Source organism: Myxocyprinus asiaticus, chromosome 9 (genome assembly GCF_019703515.2).
Source record: "Myxocyprinus asiaticus isolate MX2 ecotype Aquarium Trade chromosome 9, UBuf_Myxa_2, whole genome shotgun sequence".
Lineage (NCBI taxonomy): Eukaryota > Metazoa > Chordata > Actinopteri > Cypriniformes > Catostomidae > Myxocyprinus > Myxocyprinus asiaticus.
The window spans coordinates 46,837,699-46,859,329 of record NC_059352.1 but is presented as its reverse complement, the minus strand read 5'-3'; the positions used below and the strand labels follow the sequence as shown (position 1 = coordinate 46,859,329).

General features: G+C 39.7%; 1 protein-coding gene across 1 annotated transcript in view; it reads left to right on the top strand.

The window, feature by feature from the left end:
* The window catches only part of LOC127446040 (protocadherin-9-like), a 418,502-nt gene extending 409,427 nt beyond the window's left edge, over positions 1 to 9,075 (top strand). Inside the window, exon 5 of the mRNA XM_051706656.1 lies at positions 6,203 to 9,075. Within this exon, the coding sequence (XP_051562616.1) occupies positions 6,203 to 6,579 (377 nt within the window). The 3' untranslated portion in view covers positions 6,580 to 9,075. The remainder of the gene's footprint in view (positions 1 to 6,202) is intronic.
* Positions 9,076 to 21,631: the final 12,556 nt, after the last annotated feature.

Sequence of the window (21,631 nt, the reverse complement as noted above, 5' to 3'; positions counted from 1 at the left end):
AATGGCCCCAATTCATCAGTGTCAAAAACCTGCTCAACATCAACTCTTTGCTCAACAGTTTTATCAAGAATTTCAAGAGCATCCACAGTTTTGATTCATATGTGAAATTGCAATGTAGCACTCCATTATCTAAAAACAAATTTGGGGATAATTTACAATAGTGTATACATATATGGTATAGCATTAGTCAATGATCTGCATACAGTAATGGAATGAATATTCTAGGTTCAACAAAAGTTCAGCTCAATCAACTGGATTTGTGACATTCAATCCATGCGGCACCTATGTTTTTAATCTGTGTATCCAAAACTTCTCGTTTTAGCAAGAGTTGATCCAAATCCCCACCTCTTCTCAATACCTATAATATTCTCAATACCTATATACCTATACCTAAAAAAAATAATAATAAGTACATTTTAAATAAAAATTACTCGTCCCTCCTTGTCTTTAAAAAAAGCAAAAATCGAGGTTAGTGAGGCACTTTCAATAGAAGTGAATGTGGACAATTTTTGGAGGGTTTATAATCAGACATATGAAGCTCATTTTATAAAAGCACTTTAATTCATCTGATAAAACTTGTATACTATCTTTTTTTTTACATTAACGGACTGACTTCCATTGTAAGTGACTCACTGCAACCCAGATTTTTGCTTTATTCAAAGAAAAGGAGGGACAAGTCAAAATCAGTTTTTGAGATAATCAACATTATGCCACAAATGCTGTTGGTTGAGCTTAACTTAATTTACTGAACCTGGAATATTCCATTAAACATTTATGGAACAACACCAATTTGTCACTGATCAACGCATCATTGACTAGTAGAATTTTCAATGTACTATATTGCACAACTGAATGAAAAGCAAATTGTAGTGCAATACATTAAAGCTAAGCTTCCTTTCCTATTTATCTGGAAATTAAATAATGAAATGGCATGAATTGTGTTTAAGTTCCACAACTGGGTCACATAAGCTAAAATGTAGAACATAATTTGTATTATACTCCAAAGCACTGTATAGTAGATCAAATAGTCTAGAACACATAGCCTATGTGAACGACACACAGCATGAAGTCAAAATTCAAATATGGATCATCATCAGCTAAACTGACCTGCTGCCTTGCTGCCCAATTAGTTTATGGCTCCAACTGACTTTTTGTATGTAGGCCTCCTAATGAATCTGATCTCAGAACAGACAGAATTTTTCATCCTACCTCGCCTCCGAAAGTAGCATTTTTCAGCTTTTGGACGCAGCCTATGTTAGATACCTTATAAATTAAAAACTGTGCCATCTACCAATTGTAAATTATTATAAATCGGCGCTAGTCATTATCGGCCAATGTGACAATTCAATTTTCCCACCATTTTCTACCTCAGGTTGAAAAAAATGGCAGCTGTACTGGCATACAATGCAACGGGAAAGCCTAAAAACAATGAAAATCGGAAATACGACTTAATATCAGGCAAAAACAAAACTACACCTAAACCTCAACAGAAATGAGACCTCAATTTTAAGCATCAAATCAAATCAAATCACTTTATTGTCACACAGCCATATACACAAGTGCAATGGTGTGTGAAATTCTTGGGTGCAGTTCCAATCAACATAGCAGTCGTGACAGTGATGAGACATATACCAATTTACAATAACATCAAATTAACACAACACAATTTAAACATCTGTTATACACATAATTACACTCAACAATATACAAATATAACATACACTGTACAGTATACAATACGCTGTTTTTTTTTTTTTTACTATATAGATACACATTATTCAATAAAAATAAAAAATAAAAATATATAAAAAAGTATATATAGTATATATAGAACGTACAGTATTGTACTGTATTGACATTCAGGCTGTCGGTTGATAGTCAGTTGTTAAGAGAGACATAATATAATAATAATAATATAATTTATGACAGTCCGGTGTGAGATAAAAGAGTAATAAAGTGCAGGGCTGATGTATTTTGATCGTGGGAGATCAAGAGTTCAAAAGTCTGATTGCTTGGGGGAAGAAGCTGTCATGGAGTCAGCTGGTGCGGGTCCTGATGCTGCGATACTGCCTACCTGATGGTAGCAGTGAGAACAGCCCATGGCTCGGGTGGCTGGAGTCTCTGATGATCCTCCGAGCTTTTTTCACACACCGCCTTGTATATATTTCCTGGAGGGAGGGAAGCTCACCTCCGATGATGTGTTTGGCAGTTTGCACCACCCTTTGCAGTGCTTTGCGGTTGTGGGCTGTGCTATTGCCGTACCAGGCGGAGATACAGCCAGTCAGGATGCTCTCCACAGTGCAGGTGTAGAACCGTGTGAGGATGTGGCGGTTCATCACAAACATTTTAAATGATTACCTGTCCCATGGCCATGTAAAATAAAAATAAAAAAACACAGCTTTAGTTTAACGATTCTGGTCATTTCGATGGTCAAAACAAAGTTCCCGATGCCTGAAATCACAGATAATCGAGACAAGTTAAGAAAATATACTTTTACCTGCTTATTTTCGCTCCACATCCACGTCCTTCACTTGCTGAAATGGTTGCGTGACTCTCGGGGCGGGAATTCGTCTAGTTCAAATATTTTAAATCTTCAGAGTTGTCATTTAAATGTCTGCTTTCAAAAAGAATTGATATGATATTATGATCTAATATTACTGTATAAGAAGTAATGATGAAACATTGAGCACAGCAGAACTACTTGTTAGTCCGAGATGCAATCAAACTGAGCATGTAGGTCCCATGTGAGACCAATTTGAATTCTATTGGAATTTCTGAGTTTCCCTGATATGCTAAAAAATGTATGCAGTTAGGACAGTAAAGGAAAAAAAAAAACATATTGATAATTCAAACAAAACGAAACAGCACAATAGAAAACCCTCCAGATACTGCATTTGCATTTAATAAGGAGTTATGTCGATCAGATCCTAAAAATTCATGATGTTTATAAAGGGACAATCAACAAAATTTGAGCATTTCAAAACGTTTAAAGGCACATAGATCCTATGAAGGTCCCACATTATCATCCAACATGGGCATACCTATTTGTGACCCACATTGTTAAAACTACATGGGACCCATATATTTTACCCATTTTCAGCCCATGCCCACGTGGAACTCATGCCAACTGGACATAACCTACATGGGGCCCAGATATCAATGTTGGCTGGGTAGAGGCAAAGTTGAAATTCTACTGCTCCAAACAGTATTGTATTACATAAATGGTATACATTATAGATGCCTTGTGCCCACTAATCGCAGTTAAAATTAAAGTGTTTTCCACAGAACAATATCATATTACTATATTATGAGGCTGTTGTGCTCGAATTCAGGTCGCAACAGCATGTTTAATGTAGGTTTATTTTCAGGAGGCTTTTTGTTTGATTGTTTTGGTGACAGATGTGAGTGACATAAGGAAATGAAAGGATATTTAGTCTGTCGCTAAACACTGCTGCTTGAACTAGGGCTTCTCTGTGAAGAGATGAGGTGCTTGAGTTAATCTCACACCACTTTATATTTAGCAGTTCAAGCTGCTTTCAAATCAACTTTAGGCCCATTTTTTTATCACTCAACAGCTGGTGGCAGATAGAAGATTTTTAGAGCTGGACTGAGAACGGTCTGTGATAACAGCCCAAGACAGCCAGTGAAATGGTATAAAACCAAGGGCAAAGGTTTGGCTTTAACATTGATAGTGACATTTTAAAAACAATCAAACGACAGTAAATGGATGCACCATGTTTTTGCCTACACAGCCTGTTACAAAAGTATTTGTTTAATCCCTGAAAATGAAGTTTCATGATTTTACTAAAAACATACAGGATCTTATACAGCTCATTTATTTTATACAGCGTAAAAACAAATGCCTTTTTGTTCGATCTATGTCCCTACAATCCATAGCCAAATCTATACCCATGTAGAAATCTGTCCGTATAATTTATCCTCCCATTTTTCTTTGTTTGTCTTTGTTTCCTCTCAGTGAGGAATTTGCTGGCAAGGACTTGCTAAGAATAACACAACCTTACATGAAACTTTAATGAAGCTTTACTGAAGTTACAGTATCTTAAATACAAACACATTTTTTGAAAGTCAAGAGTAGTTTAAATTTAAATTTACCCCTGCTTTATCTCTGTTTTGTCTGAGAAGGATTAAATAAATACATAGAGCAGCATGTTATAAATAATTAATATCTCCTTAGCAGATTATCTTCATTATCTTCTTGATTATATTCGACAATGCAGTTGAGCCGATGATAACACATCGATTCCTCTAGTTCACTTTCTCTCCTGATGTGGGTGGAATGTCAGTGTTATATTTCACTCCATTCAAAGTCAAATATATTCTGCATAGCTGTTTTTTCAGTGTCTTATGCAACTACAAGTTTTACATGCTCCATGTGAGCTCTCAAAGGGCCTTCACACCAACAGCAATCAAGTTACTGGAGGTCACTGAGCCTCTGTCCTGTTGGTCACAGTAGGCGTTCCTACTCGATCACTGTATCCAACTGTATTAGGCAGCAGATCATTATCTGGACATGTTGCTGTAGCTCGTGTCGGCAGAAATCGGCAACTCTCAAAAAAAGATGTTTGACTTTAGGTCGCCGCAAATTGCTGTCAGCGTGAATGCCCATTCATACTCAATTTTTAAAGATTTGTTTTTGTCATGGACCTTAGTCAGGGTAGACGACATATTTAATTTTAACATTACTGGAAACGAGGCTATGAAAGATAGACACACAGTTTGTTCAATGGGTTGTACTGTTGCAAACTATCAGTCAGTTGATGCAACACTGAAAATAAAAAAAATAAATAAAATGTTTTTAAATCCAGGTAACAAAGCACCAGATTACCCAGGTTTCAAAATATTGATGTGATGCCAACACTTAAAGGACATTATTTCATGCAGTTTTCTGTCCTGTGTTGACTAAAGGTTGACCGTTTAGCTGTTTTTGCCGATTAATCAGTGGCAATAGCTGCATTTGAAACTATTACTTATCGATCAGCAGCGAATCAACAACTTTCGATTCACCAATAGTAAGGACATATTAAGAAAAAAACAAAAACATGTTTGATAAATTGATTTAAAAAACTACTGGCCAATTAATCGGTTATCAATTTTTTACAACACATTAGTTATCGTCAAAATCCAATATCAGGGGGCCTGGGAAGCTCAGTGGCAAAATACGCTGGCTATCACCCCTGGAGTTCACTAGCTCGCTAGTTCGAATCCCAGGGCGTGCTGAGTGACTCCAGCCAGGTCTCCTAAGCAACCAAATTGGCCCGGTTGCTAGGGAGGGTAGAGTCACATGGGGTAGACTCCTCGTGGTCACTGTAATGTGGTTAGTTCTCGGTGGGGCGTGTGGTGAGTTGAGCGTGGTTGCCATGGTGGATGGCGTGAAGCCTCCACACGCACTATGTCTCCGTGGTAACACGCTCAACAAGCCACGAAATAAGATGCGCGGGTTGATGGTCTCAGACTCGGAGGCAACTGGGATTCATCCTCTGCCACCCGGACTGAGGCAAATCACTACGCGACCACAGGGACTTAAAAGCACAGTGGGAATTGGGCATTCCAAATTGGGAGAAAAAGGGGAAAAATCATCAACAACAACAAAAATAAATAAATAAATAAAAATTCCAATATCAGTCAACCTTTAGTGTTCACGTATTTTCTATTGAAACAAAGTTTGGGCAGGGCACATTGAAGGATTTATCCCTTTTCTTTTAAATTACATCACATTTTTGAACACTGATTTGCTACTTAATAGTCAGTTGCAGGGAAAGAGAAATTTTCATTCTAGAAAGAATTTGATTGGATGAAAACCTGCGTAGTGTAAGATACGCATTGGGGCAAAATCACTAAACGGTTGCACGACTTCAGCAGGTGGTATTTCAGCGCAAAGACCTTTTTCACGAACCACACACTATCAAGTTTAATGAGGTGCTAAATGTCTTGGAAAAGTGCTGCAACTTGAGTCTTAATATTGGATGAAAATCTGTGTAGTGTAAGATGAGTCATCATGGACTGTACGTTTATCCCTCACAGCCTTGTTTTCATTTATGTTAACGTGATGTCTAACATGACTAAGTCATATTCCCTGACCCTTTCTTGCTATTCAACATGTCAGAGAGTCAAAGGTCTGTGCTTCGAAAGTTATGAACTTGTCACAGAGTTCTACATAACTATTTTCTCTTTCTTTCTACAGATGGACCTTTAGGACCAAGAGGCTTAGTGGAGGCCACAGAGATGTGCACCCAAGAGTGTCTGGTGTTGGGACACTCAGACAATTGCTGGATGCCGCCAAGCCTGATGTCGTACCCTTCACCCAAGTCACCCGTTTCGTCTTTCAACAACCAGAAGGAGTGGGGTAAAGAGAGATTGCTCAATGGCCACACCCTGACCCGAAGCTGGAAAAGTGAGCGTGGAAGCCAGGAGCAATTTGGGGACAGGAAGACCTTTGGGAGCTCGGAAGGACATTTTGGCAGCGGTGGCGGAGGTCACATGGCCGACATCCCGTTGGCCAGCCTGAAATCATACCAGCCCGCCTCTGGCCCTGACAGTCCAAAAGAACAGCAGCTTTAAGAGCTTTTTAGGGTTTCTTTTTGTTCGTGTCTTCTCCACAATCACCCCAGCAACTTTTGAGAGCTTTAGTCCATTGGTCCTTACAGTTTTTCTCTTTTTCTTAGATTGATGCTAATGCGGTGTGATAGTTACGTGTATGGAGTAGACCTTAGACTTTATTGCTTATGCAGGAAAGTATACTATGCCAATCCAATTTACCAACGGCCCTTCTGCTGAGATTTTCTTGTGCAGATTCATAGCTGCCCTAAAAATCCCATGGTTTGCTGCAAATTCACATAAAAGGAAACTTTGCGTACGTTGTCTTGAACAGAGACTGCAATAAAAGAGTTCAAGATAAAAAAAAATAAATAAAAAAAACTGTGCTCTATGTATCACAGTTATTAAAAAAAATAAAATAAAAATAAAAACAAAATAATAATAATTATAAAGGCTGATCAATATATACAAATATTGTGACGTGGTTGTTTTTGAGCTGTTTTGGGACTATATTAATCTACACCATCCAAGAAAAATGGAATTTACAATTGAGAAAGCATTGTGCTAATAACACTGTTAGTGGAAATCTTGTTTTGTCTGTCATCGTTGAAGTGTTTGTAAATAGGACTTAATACTAACCGATTTTATGTACTTGTAATAATCACATGGAATAGATCCGTGATCATGGCAGTTGTCTTTTATCATTCATCGTACAGGAGACGTTGTTTTTATCGGGGCTTTTGTCATTCACATTTGTCTTCTGGAACAGGGGACCACAGTCTGAAGTTGGAAAGCAAACAGACACAAAAACACACAAATTTGTGGGCAAATTTACTAAACGGTTGCGCCCCTTTAGCGCATGTTATTTTCACTGTAGTTCACGACTTATTCGCGAACCACACGCAATCCAGTTTAAGCAGGCACTAAACGCCCTGGAAAAGTGCTGCAACATGGGTATTAAAAATTGTATTGCCATTATTTTCAACGCAAACAAGTCTACTTTTTATGAAAATTAACGCAATTAGCGTTGCGCTATTACAGAAGTTAAACAGAATTTTATTTAAAAGAAGAGCGTTATAATGTGGCATATATCCAGATTTGTGATGTAGTCAAACGCACTCTCAGCATTTAAAAGAGTTGATTAAGGTGCCTGGATTGTAGCGGTGGAGCTGTACAGTCCTAGTAAAGTAAACCAGATTGCAGTGGTCTGCTGCATCCTCTACAACGTATCCCTTCAGAACCCACTTGCGAAGTGGCGAATTGCGTCGTGCAAATTACACTTAGAATAGAGTTTTTGGGCATTTTTGCGACGTTACCTGATTTGCTTAACTTCTTTCGTGAACCGGGCGATAAAACAATGCAGACAGCATGTGCAAATAAATAATGCTATAAGCGGGCACAATCAATTATTTAATGAATTTCCCCACACACATGTACAAACATGAACACACACACCCACACTCCCTCTGATGGAGAAATAACAGATGAAATGCGGATGATAATGTCAATCAGTCATGACATTGCACAACTGTCCAGTTAAATCAATGAATCTGGCGAACGTATTTTTTCAAAACTATTTTGTATTATTGATGTAAATGCTCAATTTCTACTTACTGAAACAGAAAGCTTGATGTCTTTTCCTCGAAAAAAAAAAAAAAAAAAAGATGTTACAATTCAACAGCAATATATTTGTAAATTCTCAACCTCTAATTTAAATATGTCATTATTGTACATGTTTAATTAAAATTGTGCTTTAATTCAGTATTTGCAAACTCTAAGAACGTTTTTGTTTTTTTTATTTTTTTATGAGATATCCTGTATGCCTATGGTTTTCAACATGCAAGAGAAGTGAGTGTAGTTTTCATGTCTGTACCTTCATGACATATACTACGTATTGTACCGATCTGGAGGTTTTACGAAAAGCAATTCCCTAGTTGTTGAGTGCTGAACACAGTAAATGTTTGTCAGGCACTAAAATGCACAGTCATTCCAGACAGAAAAATATTAAAAAATAAACTGTCAAAACTTAGAAAGGGATAAAAAAAATAAATAATAATAAATAAATAAATAAATAAAAAACAATGAACGGACCATAATCCAAATGAGCATGTGGACAATTTAAAGACTTTTGTTTAATTTTTATTTTGTCTTTAAATGTTTGGGCCGTTCTTTTGTCCCTTCTTGTCACATGGCATGGCAGCCAGTTCAAACGATGGATCCGCATGCCTGAAGAGATGAAATAGCTTTAAAATGACTTAGTTTCACCTTCTTTTCATTCAGTTTACAACTATTGATTTGTAATGCTGTGAGGTCATTCATTTTGTATAGCACCTTTGTGTTTTATCACAATATACAAAAAAGGTATAAAAAAAAGACAATATGAAAAGAGGGTGGTGTTAGTTGCTTTCAGCAGTATGTTTGTTGGTTGTGGGACATTTGCCATCATAGATATTTAAAAAGTTACTCCTTGTTACTGCTCTACAGGTATACCGCTACTGCAATAAATGTTTTAAATTTGTTCATGTTTGTGCCTTGTTTTGTTCCTCGTCGGATTTCCTCTAGTCCACACGCTACATGTATTTATTCTATACATATATTTTAATGCATTTTTGTGGTCATCACACTATCCCAGAGGAAAATGTAATTGCTCAATTTAATTACTCTTTCATAGCTCAGAAGACTTCAAGACTAAGTAGTTCTAACATGTTCAGTTTAAGCATCAACTTTGTCTCAGATGATTCTCCTCAATTTCCTTTGGAGGAAATAAAATCACACAAAGAAAAATACAATTGTTGACAGACAGAACAAGCATAGAGCTATACAATTTATGTGGATAGCATAGCTCAGATTATTTGGTCTTGAATAGTATTTGATGAGAAATGTTTGTAACACTTTCTATGAAGCCCATATTTATAATGCATTGTAAATGCATTAGTAATGTCTCATAATACACCTTACACTATGTTATAACTTCTCATAAATATTTGTAACCACAATTATAATACATTACAATATTTACCTATTCATAGTTATACCTTAGAGTATAATGCATTATAACACAAGCAACATCCGATTTAATCTGCAGAAGTTATAATGTATTATATACTGTATATCTGTACTGTACTGAATCTAACTGATTCTATACTGGACTTTAATGTTTGTGCATCTTATTTGGTGACTTGTTTTATAAATAATTTTCATTAAATAAGTTTGACTTGTAAGGTATTGTATGTAACAAGTTTATGTTATGTCTGTTTATAAGAAGATATTGCTTTTGTAACTTTACTTAAAGCAGGCATAGACCACTTCATGATCACGTCATAAAGCCTTTTGACGGTTTACACTATACAGCATGCATACTATTACTTTATTAGCTTCTGCTGCATTAAAATTGGATGTTGCTTGTGTGATAAGGCATTATACTCTTCAGTATAACTATAAATAGGGGAAGTCTTATAATGCATTTTAACAGTAGTTATAATTATTTATGAAAAGTTAAATTATTATAAGGTGTATTATTATAAGACTTTATGAAGTCAGTATAATGTATTTATAATGCCTTTACAATGTGTCATAAACATACTGTATATATATATATATATATATATATATATATATATATATATATATATATATATATATATATATAATTTTTTTAAATATTTTTTGGGGCAAATAACAGCAAAGTTTGAGACATTGTTGAGATCTCTTCTTAACTTAGGTGACATGTCTTTTTCTCAGGAGAAAATTTGGGTAACACTTTATAATAACTGCACTGTTAATAACTACTAATAATATAATAATATCACTATATTTGCTGTAGTGTTTTGGGGTTGTGTATGTTTTTAAACCCTTTAATGCTGAGCGTTATTGATTGTGAGATGCTGTGGAGATCGTTAATTTCTTGGCCAACTTTTCAGAGTAATATAACATTAACAAATGGTTAATTAGGCATGTATAGTTCATGTTATTGTGTTTATATATAGGTAATTACTAAGGAATAATGAACTACATTTATTTACTGTGTAAATATTTTGTAAAGTTGCTTGTACTTACATACTGATATTGTTATTACAAGATAAAAAAATAATAGTAACATGGAATATATAACACAGACACAAACACAGTAAAATAAAGTGTTTTCGTTCTCACTTTAGATTAGGTCCCGCAAAATACTTAGCGTGAAAATACGATTCGTGATTTATTACGACTTTATTACGCATTAATTGCTTAATGAGTGTTCCTAAAACAGTAATAAACACATTAGTTGAGCATAAATGTATATCCAATGTATTACTTATATAAATGTACATATAATTTATTTTATACTATAAATGTAAGCATTTTTTATGTTTTCATAAACACTTATTTACCACCATAATTTACTATGATGAAGGATGAAAGACCATTATCAAACTGTTGTATTTGAACATATGAAACAATAATAAATTGTTTATTACAGTGCATATACAGTGCATACTGCATATAAATTAATAACATACTATTAGTTTTTAGCCTATTAATGTATTTTTAATGTAGGAACAATAGTTTGTAAATGATCAATTAACTATAAACTAATGCTTTACAAATACTTTATGCCATATCATTATTATAAAGTATTACCTCAGTTGGCTCTCCTTTTAATGTCATTGCTGTTTTGGAGAAACCATTGTCATATTAATTATTTTCCCACAGGATACTACAATCTTCATAATATGCATCAATTTCCAGTTGCATTGCATATAAAAAGTATAGTGAAATCTAAAAAATATTTGCAATCACATCACTCTCTACTGGTGACATAAATATCCGATTGCAAACGAACTGTAAAAATCTCACGTAGATGTTGTAACACTTTTGACTGGCACCAAAATAATCATTACACACAAAATAACAATGTCCACAATTTCTATAGCGACATTTATTTTCAGTGACTAGCTGTTTAGCTGTGATCTGTAAACTGTTTAAGTTAGTGCAGGCTGAACACATTACTGAATTCCCGTTCAGCTCCCTCTGCTCATTCACCATGTTTTCAGCTGTGGCGTTTTGCCCAAGTCGTCAATAGAGTTTTTGTTTACACTGTCTGGTGCTTGTGCTTTGGCTCTGAGGCAAATTGCTAGGAAGTGAATTTAGTATGAAACTGATGCCGGGTAATGAAGGCCAAGCATACAGGCGAACAGTTGGAGTAATTATATTTCTTTTGCTCTTTGTTTTCCCCCTCCTCGCACAAACCCCAACACCCACCCCCACTCCTTTCTCGTCCTTCTGTTGATATGTTTATCTAGCCTCCCCCAGTGGATCTGCTTAAATTTTTATTCTCCACGCTAGCTATCGACTTGGGCAAGAATAGCTTCTAAAAAGCTTCAAAGCTAATTGCCTTGGAAGTGCAGGGGGAAGCAAATTAGTGTCACACCATGAGAAGTCAAAGAAACGTTCCCATTTCCTATTCATATGGCTTTGTGAGAACAATTTCAGATGTGCACCAGGTCTCCGCTGAGCCCGTGAGCGGCAGAAAGTGAGCCCAACGGAGATTTGATTGTAAAAAGTCTGAAAGTTGCAGACTTTTCTTTACTTCTTAGACAAGGCAGAGAGACTGAACAACTGTGTGTGGTATCAATAGGGCAGAAATAATGAGCAGGTACAGCTATTTGGGCGGAATTGAAACAAGAGGCATTTTCTTGGTTTGTGTGAAAGTAATACTGTGGTCAAAAAAAAAAAAAAAAAAAAATGTAAAAAAAAATAAACACTTGTTAGGTGTTTGGTTTAAGGTTTCAATATTCTAGGTCTGCTTCATGTTGAAACTTGGGTTTAATTTGAGCTTTCTGGGAAATTACATTTTCATCCACAGTATATTCACTAAATAAAATCAAATATATCAATTATAATAAGGTTTCTACAGGTGGTTTTTCAAGCATTGGTGATCAAATCTAATATGTCTGAAAATATCCCATATTTTGAGTATATGATTACATTTTTATGGGTAAACTTAAATTCAACTTAAAATCACATTTTAATTGCATTCTGTTTGCTACCTTCATTTAAATTTAAGAATCTCATGAAAATGATGTGACTGTGGATACATTTTTTGTAAAAGGATACTACATGGTTCATCACGCATATTGCTGCAGTTCCTAGGTGAAATGTCCACTGTGTGGTGGTAAAAGCGAGTCACAGTTTCCTGGTGAAATGAACTCTAGGTGCACTACAACAACACAAATCACAACTACAACAATTTACTTTTTAATAAGCAAATTAGTGCCATTGTCGAGGGTAGCTTTTTCCACCTGAGATCGATCGCTAAAGTCAAACATTTTCTTTACAGCAAAGACCTGGAAGTTGTGATCCACTCACTAATCATCAAGTTTAGACTATTGTAACTCATTGTACATTGGCATCCCTCAAACTACATTATCCTGCCTACAGCTGGTTCAAAATACAGCAGCTAGACTTTTGACAGTGTCAAGAAAGAGGGATCACATTACCCCTGTATTAGCAACTCTACACTGGCTTCCCGTAAAATTCAGGGTCAATTTTTAAATTCTGCTTTATGTTTACAAGGCACTATCTGGTCTCACACCCAAATACATTAGTGATCTTCTTGTCCCTTACTCCCCCACCAGAGCACTCAGGTCTTCTCATCAACTTCTTTTGAGGGTTCCTCGTTGTCGCTAGAGATCTAAGGGTGATTGTGCCTTCCCTATGGTTGGTCCTAAACTCTGGAATAGTCTCCCTTACCATGTGAGGTCAGTTTCTTCAATAGCCATTTTTAAATCCTCTTTGAAAACATATTTAAATTATTTAGCATTTGAATGGGACTTTTTAATAGGTTAAATTAGGTAAATACTTGCAGTTTTTAATTATATCTATTTATTTATTATTATTATTTATTTTTTGTATGTAAATAATTCTGTCATTGTATATTTATTTGACTGATTTGTAAAGCACTTTGGGTCAACTTCTTTTGTTTTTAAATATGCTCTATAAATAAAGGTTGACTTGACTACAACGGCTGACATAGTTCCCTATCTGTCACTCACTCGACGTTGGTGTCGATGTAGTGACACTAGGGGTCACTCTTGGGAGCCCGAGACACCTCTGGTCTTTGATAAAAGGCCAATGAAAATTGGCGAGTGGTATTTGCATGCCACTCCCCCGGACATACGGGTATAAAAGGAGCTGGTATGCAACCACTCATTCAGATTTTCTCTTCGGAGCCGAACGGTCATGCTCATTGAGCTGAATAATACTGTTCATTCACCTCTGCTGGATCTGACGACGCATTTCAGCGGCTTCTCCCCCCTCTGCACTGGTGCACTGCAGAGAACGCCCCTGGGTGCTTCGGCAGAAAAACTAGAGAGTATATTTTCTGAAAGAGCATTTTTCCCCTCTAAAAGAGTATATATTTCTCTAAAAGAGCGCACACAAGGAACGTCTTCTTAAAGACGCGTCTTTTTAAAGATGCTTTTCCGATTGTGTGTTATTCCTGGTTGTGCTTGTAATCTCTCACCTTCTAACGGTCACGATCACTGTCTTTCGTGTCTGGGCACTGCTCATGCGGAGACAGCATTCATGGATGGTCATGTTCTCATTGCGAGAATATGTCCATGGCAACGTTGTGGTCGCGGCTCGCCTTTGTAAGAAAGCGAGCCACCCCAGAGGCTCCCGCCTCGGTCCTTTTACCCACGGGTATGAGGCCAGCGCGGCTAGCACTGGGGGCGATTTGGGGACCCCAATGGGACCGCCTCCGCCGGGTATCCCCCCGCGGACCTCCCATTCCCCAGCACGATCGTCTGCCCCGATCGGGCTTCCGGGTGAGTCCGCCGGCTCATCTCACGGCAAGTTCGACCTCTTATTCGGAGCCCGCAAAAGTGATGAGCTCTCGAGCGCAGCATCGGAGAGCGGGCTCGTCCAGTTGGAAGTCTCAGCTGGGCTCCTCCCTTCGGGGTCGATTGCCCAGTCACAGGCTGACGCGGTGATGACGACATGTTTTCCCGGGCAGCCGCGAGCGTTGGTTAGAGTGGATTTCACCGCTCTTCCCTGAACCCTCACGGCTCGGTGATTGGTTCCTGGACTCGCGGCGCCGCTCAAAGCCACGCCCTGCCCCCGTTCCTTTCTTCCCGGAAGTGCATGAACAGCTGACAAGGTCACGGGAGGCACTTTTTACTTCCCGGTCCTGATCTTTTCAGCTTCCCTGCCCTCACTACCCTCGATGGTGGGGCGGCCAAGGGCTATTCGGCAATCCCCCGGTGGATAAAGGCGCTCGCGGTGCACCTATGCCCGCAGAGCGCCGCCACCTGGCATGGGTGCCCAAAGCCCCCATCCAAGGCCTGTAGGTTAACGTCGTCTCTGACGGCCAAGGCATACGGTGCCGCTGGACAAGCCGCCTCCGCCCTGCACGCCATGGCTCTCCTGCAAGTCCGCCAAGGCGCTAAAGGAACTGCACGAAGGTAGTTCCACCCTGGGATTGATGCAGGAACTGCGCTCGGCAACCGACCTCACTCTCCGAGCGACGGAGGTCACGGCGCGGTCTCGGGCGGACAATGGCCACACTAGTGGTCCAGGAGCGCCACCTTTGGCTCAACCTGGTCGAGATGGGTGAGGCCAACAAGACACGATTCCTTGCTGCCCCCATTTCCCAGGCGGGCCTATTCGGCGACACTGTTGAGGACTTTGCCCAGCAGTTCTCGATGATAGAGCAGTAGATGGATGCTAGCCGGCATATCCTGCCCCGGCACGACTCAAGATCCCGCACCCCGTCTACTCATCGCCAAGGGCTTCCCCCTACGGTGACTGCACCAGCTCCGCCGCAGCCCGCCCCTTCGGCCCGGCCCTGGCGTGGAGCCCACCGCAGGAAGCAGATGCCACCCGTCTCGCGGCCACCCAGAACCCGTGAAAGGCTTCAAAACGCCCTTGAGACGGGCGACCCGGGGACAACGAAACCCGCTGCTCTGGAGCTGGCAAGCAGATCTTCATCTTTTTGTTACCTTTTGCATTTTGCGCTGCATGCCCAAGTGGCTGCGGTACTCAAGAGCTCAGCAAGAGCGGTTTCCTTGTTCCCTGGGTCACGTATCCGGTGTGTACGGCCGTCATCACGTCCACCACTCCATTTGGCAGGTTTGGTGCTCCAGCGGCGGTTTCCTGCCCCTGAGCGCCCAGCTGTGGCACAAATCCACCCCTGATGTGACAGTCTCCATTGGTCATGAGGACAGGCCTCTTCCTCCCCCGTCCCAGGCTGTTCCGGGGGGTGGTCACAAGGAGCCAGGTAAGTGCTTCGATGTCCTTAGACTCAGCACGGCCACGATGTGGTGTGGCACCTCGAGCTCCGCCCCGCCACGAGGCCCCACCTGCCGGTACATCCGATGACATTGTCCCTTTGGTCCCACTTGCGTGGAACTTGGACGCATGGCTTGCGCTTTCCAATCCATCACGAGGGCTGATCCGGACCGTCCGACTCGGCTGCATGATTCACTTCGCCAGGCATCCACCCAGGTTCAGCGGTGTCCACTTCACCTTGGTGAAAGACAAAAATGTTGCTACCTTGCGCGGAGATCGCTACCCTCCTACGGAAGGGCGCGATAGAACCTGTCCCTCCAGCCGAGATGAAGAAGGGGTTTTTTCAGCCCCTACTTCATCGTACCAAAAAAAGGCGGTGGGTTGAGGCCAATCTTGGACCTGTGAGTTCTGAACTAGGCTTTACACAGACTCCCGTTCAAGATGCTGACACGAAAATGCATTCTGGTGAGCGTCCAGCATCAAGATTGGTTCGTGGCGGTAGACCTGAGGGATGCATACTTCCATGCCTTGATCCTTCCTCGACACAGACCCTTCCTGCGGTTCGTGTTCGAGGGTCAGGCGTATCAGTACAAAGTCCTCCCTTTCGGCCTGTCCCTGTCTCCTTGCGTCTTTACGAAGGTCGCCGAGGGAAGGTGGCCACCCTGCTCGGGTTGATGCATATGAGGCTGCTTCAGCACTGGCTCCAGACTCGAGTCCCGAGACGGCCATGGTGCCACGGGACACACCACGTGGCCATCACATTGGTCTGCCACCGTCTTTTCAGCCCTTGGACCGACCTCTCATTCCTACGGGCAGGTGTTCCTCTAGAACTGGTCCCCAGGCGCGTCGTGGTCATGACAGACACCTCCAAAATGGGCTGGGGCAACATTTGCAATGGGCACGCAGCCGCCGGCCTCTGGACGGGTCCGCGACTGCATTGGCACATCAACTGCCTCGAGTTGTTGGCAATTCTGCTCGCCCTGCGGATGTTTCGGCCATTGACCCAGGGCAAGCACATGTTAGTTCAGACAGACAACAGGACAACGGTAGCATATGTCAACCGCCAAGGTGGTTTGTGCTCTCGTTGTATGTCACAACTCGCCCGCCGTCTCCTCCTCTGGAGTCAGCAGCACCTCAAGTCGCTGCAAACCACTCACATCCCGGGCAACCTCAACACTACGGCGGACGCGCCATCACAACAGGTTACCCTCAGGGGAGAGTGGAGACTCCACCTTCAGGTGGTCCAGCTGATTTGGAGTCGATTCGACAGGCACAGGTGCACCTGTTCGCCTCCCAAGAATCCTCCCCACTGCCCGCTCTGGTACGCCCTGACCGAGGCCTCCCTCGGCATAGACGCGCTGGCACACAGCTGGCCCCCTGGCATTCGCAAATATGCATTTCCCCCAGTGAGCCTGCTTGCACAGACCCTGTGCAAGGTCAGGGAGGATGAGGAGCAGGTCATCCTGGTAGCACCCTACTGGCCCACCCAGACGTGGTGCTCGGACCTCACGCTCCTCGTGACAGCTCCCCCCTGGGAAATTCCCCTGAGGAAGGACCTTATATCGGCTCCTCAGCGTAAAACCTGAATGAGTGGTTGCATACCAGCTCCTTTTATACCCGTATGTCCGGGGGAGTGGCATGCAAATACCACTCGCCAATTTTCATTGGCCTTTTATCAAAGACCAGAGGTGTCTCGGGCTCCCAAGAGTGACCCCTAGTGTCACTACATCGACACCAACGTCTCGTTCCCTCCATCAGGGAATGGAAGTTACACCAGTAACCATGATGTTTTCACATAATTACACACGTTATGATATCAAAACACTTTTACTCTAACTCATAATTTGAAAAACTATACATTTTGACACTTGTATTACAGACCAACATGTGCAGTAACTCACCTGATAGAGTTTTGGACTTTGGACTCGGAGGACTGAGGCTTGAGCCCAGGCAAACACGCAAGCTAACAAAAAAGTGTAAAAAAAGGTGACACAAAATGGCGTGGTTGCTTAATTTGCTTTTCCCACACTATTGGTTAGGTTTGGCCATTGGGAAAGAGTAATGATGTCTCTTTTGTTCACTTGTCATTTACATTTAGAACACTATTGGTTAGGTTTCGGTTAAAGTTTTAGGTTAGGAAGGTACGTTTTACTCATTAAAAGCTCCATCTAATATTCACCTTAAAAACCTTGTCTGATTACAACATCATTTCACTCACTTTTGGCGCCCCCACTGGACATTTCACTAGGAAACAGCAGCAAAACATGTAATGAAGCACATAATTTAGTTTTGCAAAAATGTTGCCATGGCCACATAATGTTCATAAGATCAGGCTGGACATTTGACACTTGACGTCAAAAATGTTCATTAATTAGTATTGATATTACTTGAGCGGTCCCAAATGTGTTTAAAATGTGCATTTGTTCATAGGGTGAATGAGAAAAACAAAGAAGTTACCTCCCCCCATCCACCTGGAATCTATGCCCCTGACCTCACTCTCAGGGAATGAGTACAAGCACCGATTACGTTCCACTTCGAGCACTGTTTGCATCGCAAGTGTTATGCTCTATAAGTCGAGCTACCGCACAATTGGATCATGCGCTATAGTAAATGTGTTTTGATGTCATAAGATAGCATTGTGAATGCAACAGGGCAAAAAATAAGTGTTCATGAGCTGATCATTTGCCTTTTTCTCGTGATTTGTGTGAAAGTGAATGAAACTCGTTGTTTTAGCACCTCTAGTGTTCTTTTCACCAGGAAACGCCCATTATACGTACAACGAGCCACTAGAAGACAAAAAAATAAATAAATAAAATGTAGCCATGGTAACATGATTCTATAAGACCAGGTTAGCTATTAGAGAAAAACCAAGTAAATGATGACAGAGTTTTCATTTTTGAGTGAACATTTCCTTTAAAAAATAGCCCAGCAATACCTGACGACAAATGATATGTTCAATTTATAAAATAAAAAATGCCATCTGAGTAATTGTTATAAAACTCTAATAACTTTAGTCAATCTGTGTTTCAAAGTATTAGTCAATCAATCCAGTGTCATTGTTGGTCTGGCACTCAGTAGAATTCGATAGAGTGCTAAAGGCTGAACAGAGATGGGTTGAAAGCAGTGAGAAATTTGTGATGTGATCTAGATGCCATTGATTCACTTTCTAATGTTTGATCCAAATACTCTCAAAAACCCTCGGCAAACACTGCCAAATGAACTCTAATGAGCTGAGCAATTTGACCTTGCCTTGCAGTGCAGTGCTTAAGACACAGACACAGAATTTATTTTAGATATTCATTTATAATGTAATAAATGGGTTACAAACAATCAAATGGAAATGAACTTGGGGTTGCATTACTTAGGCTTGGGGTTAGAGGTCATATTTGACCACTGTTTATTAACAAGGTCTGGATCAACTGTTTTTGTTTGGCTGATTGTGTACATCTATTTTGTGCACTGAAATGCATAAAAACTTTAAATTCATCAGTAGTAACAGGCTAAATGCCTTTCCATCTTGGGTGGCATCGGATCAGATTGGTTTGAAATGCCATGTGCTCAAATATATCTTTATCAAAAACATGCTTGAGAAAGTTCAGTGGACTCAGTGGATCAATTTATCAGTGATAGCTGAGGCTTTGAATTACATAAAATTACCAAACATGGAATGCTTTCCATCGTTTACCATTTACCATATAAAATTAATACATTTTATAATACTTTTTAAAATATAAATTCTCATCCAATATTTAAGAAGCCCCGAAACCCAATTTCAGGAATACCATCATATCCTGCATGCCCCACCTAAATGCGCTACTCAGACAGCTTTTGCGGTTGCACACTGTCTCACGCTGAATGCGTTTAGATGCGTTCTTCAATATGGAATAGCCTTTCTGTGGAAACCCCCTCCAGTCCAGGCCCCCCTCAAGCCCGGCCCGAAACAAAATTTCCAGGTGTACCCCCTTATCGGCGGCCCTGCACACACCTACAAATATACACTTTCAGTGTTCAGAAACTCGGCCCACCCAGACATGGTAGGATAGTAAGGATAAAGTACGACAGATACTATGATTGATATGTTATCCGATAAACTAACAATACGAGTAAAACGTAGGAAAATCAGCTAAACCTTGTACTGTTCCTGACTGTGTGTAGCACCTATAAAGCTCTGCATATCCTTCTAAAGAATCCCAACATTAAAAATGAGCCACTCAAGTTTATTCAAAGTCCCTGATCATTTCAGTCTAATGTTTTAGTCTCATATCACATGCAACAAAGGTGTTTACATAGAAGTCTTCACCCTAGTGCTGTGTTTATGCTAACATATTTTGTGATACCGGTCAGAAATTACCAGCCCACTAAGATTGTTTATAAATCTCTCATATTGCATATATTATCACCAGATATTGCATTATATATTTTTATCAACTTCATTTTTAGTTAATATTAATGAACATATTTTTTATTTTTTTTATTTTTAATGACAGAAGGATTCATTGAACTGAGCTCATACCGGGCTAGTGGGAGGCACTCCCTGCGTAAAACAAAAACATATATAATAATTACATAATAAATGAATAACCTCTTGCTTGATCTGAACAAAATGAGTGTCCACATATGTAGAAACTTGTACCGAATTTCCTCAAAAGTAGAAAAAACATGTTAGTTATTTTGAAATACTTTCAACTCTAACACATCTGTGGGTCATTTCACTCCATTTTAATATACATTTTGTTATATTTTAATTTGTTATCACTGTGCAATAAGATTGTATTCATTAACATTAGTTAATGCATTCTTATATATTTACTATGCATTTTCACATTGAGAATAAATGGGTTCATCCAAAAGCTGAAAAAATGTTGCTTGCAGAGGCTTTATATAGAGTTAGAATGAAAATAAGGTGCATTTGGAACTGTTCTGAGACCAGTGCAGACAGACAGCACACTGGAAGTTGTTATTCACTAAATAGGGAGCAAGGGAGCATCCTATAGCTTTCTATGCAGCTAAGTGCATTCAATCCTTAAATCTGACTAAAAGTTCTGTTTCAGGCTGCAGATGAGGTTTGGACCACTGAATATGTTTGGCAGACATGGGAGAATGGTAATTATTACATAGATTCAGAGTTTTATAACGCTACATTTTATTTTTAACATGGTTGGCAGTGATTGGATGATGCTGGACATTACTATGAATAAGAATGATTTATTCAGATTTACAGAAAATCAGCTGTAATGTCTGTAACTTGTCAAAAACATGAATAACCAACACTCCTGGAAACATGATAAACAGTTGATGAAAAAAATCGGACTTTCTATAACTTAATGTTATTTAAAATTTCACAACGTAGTCTTGCTGTCCACATATGTGGACATACATTTTTAGAAAAACTATTTACTTTTTTTATTTTTTTTTATTTTATTATTTTTTTTTTATTGTTTATTAGGTGCTACTAGTTACAAATCAAAAAGCGAAATGGAAAATGCACACAGGGGTCTCAGGAGGTTAAAGCTTCGAATTTGGACTAATTAGTCTAATCAGTTCTTGAATAATGCTTTTTAATTTGGTGACAAATAAGAGCTGTTTCGTTGTCTGAGACCCCTCACCAGGATGATTAAAAATATATCTGAGGTAGCTTCACATTTTTTCTGTTATTATTTTAAGATCTATACGTCATATCATGTTGTATTTGAGCTTGTTTTAATCAGGAGCATCTGCTTTTTATATATTCTCTTTATGCTTATGTTATCCACATCCGTTTACAACTTTATACTCAATATATGATTGGTCTGTGAGTGAAACA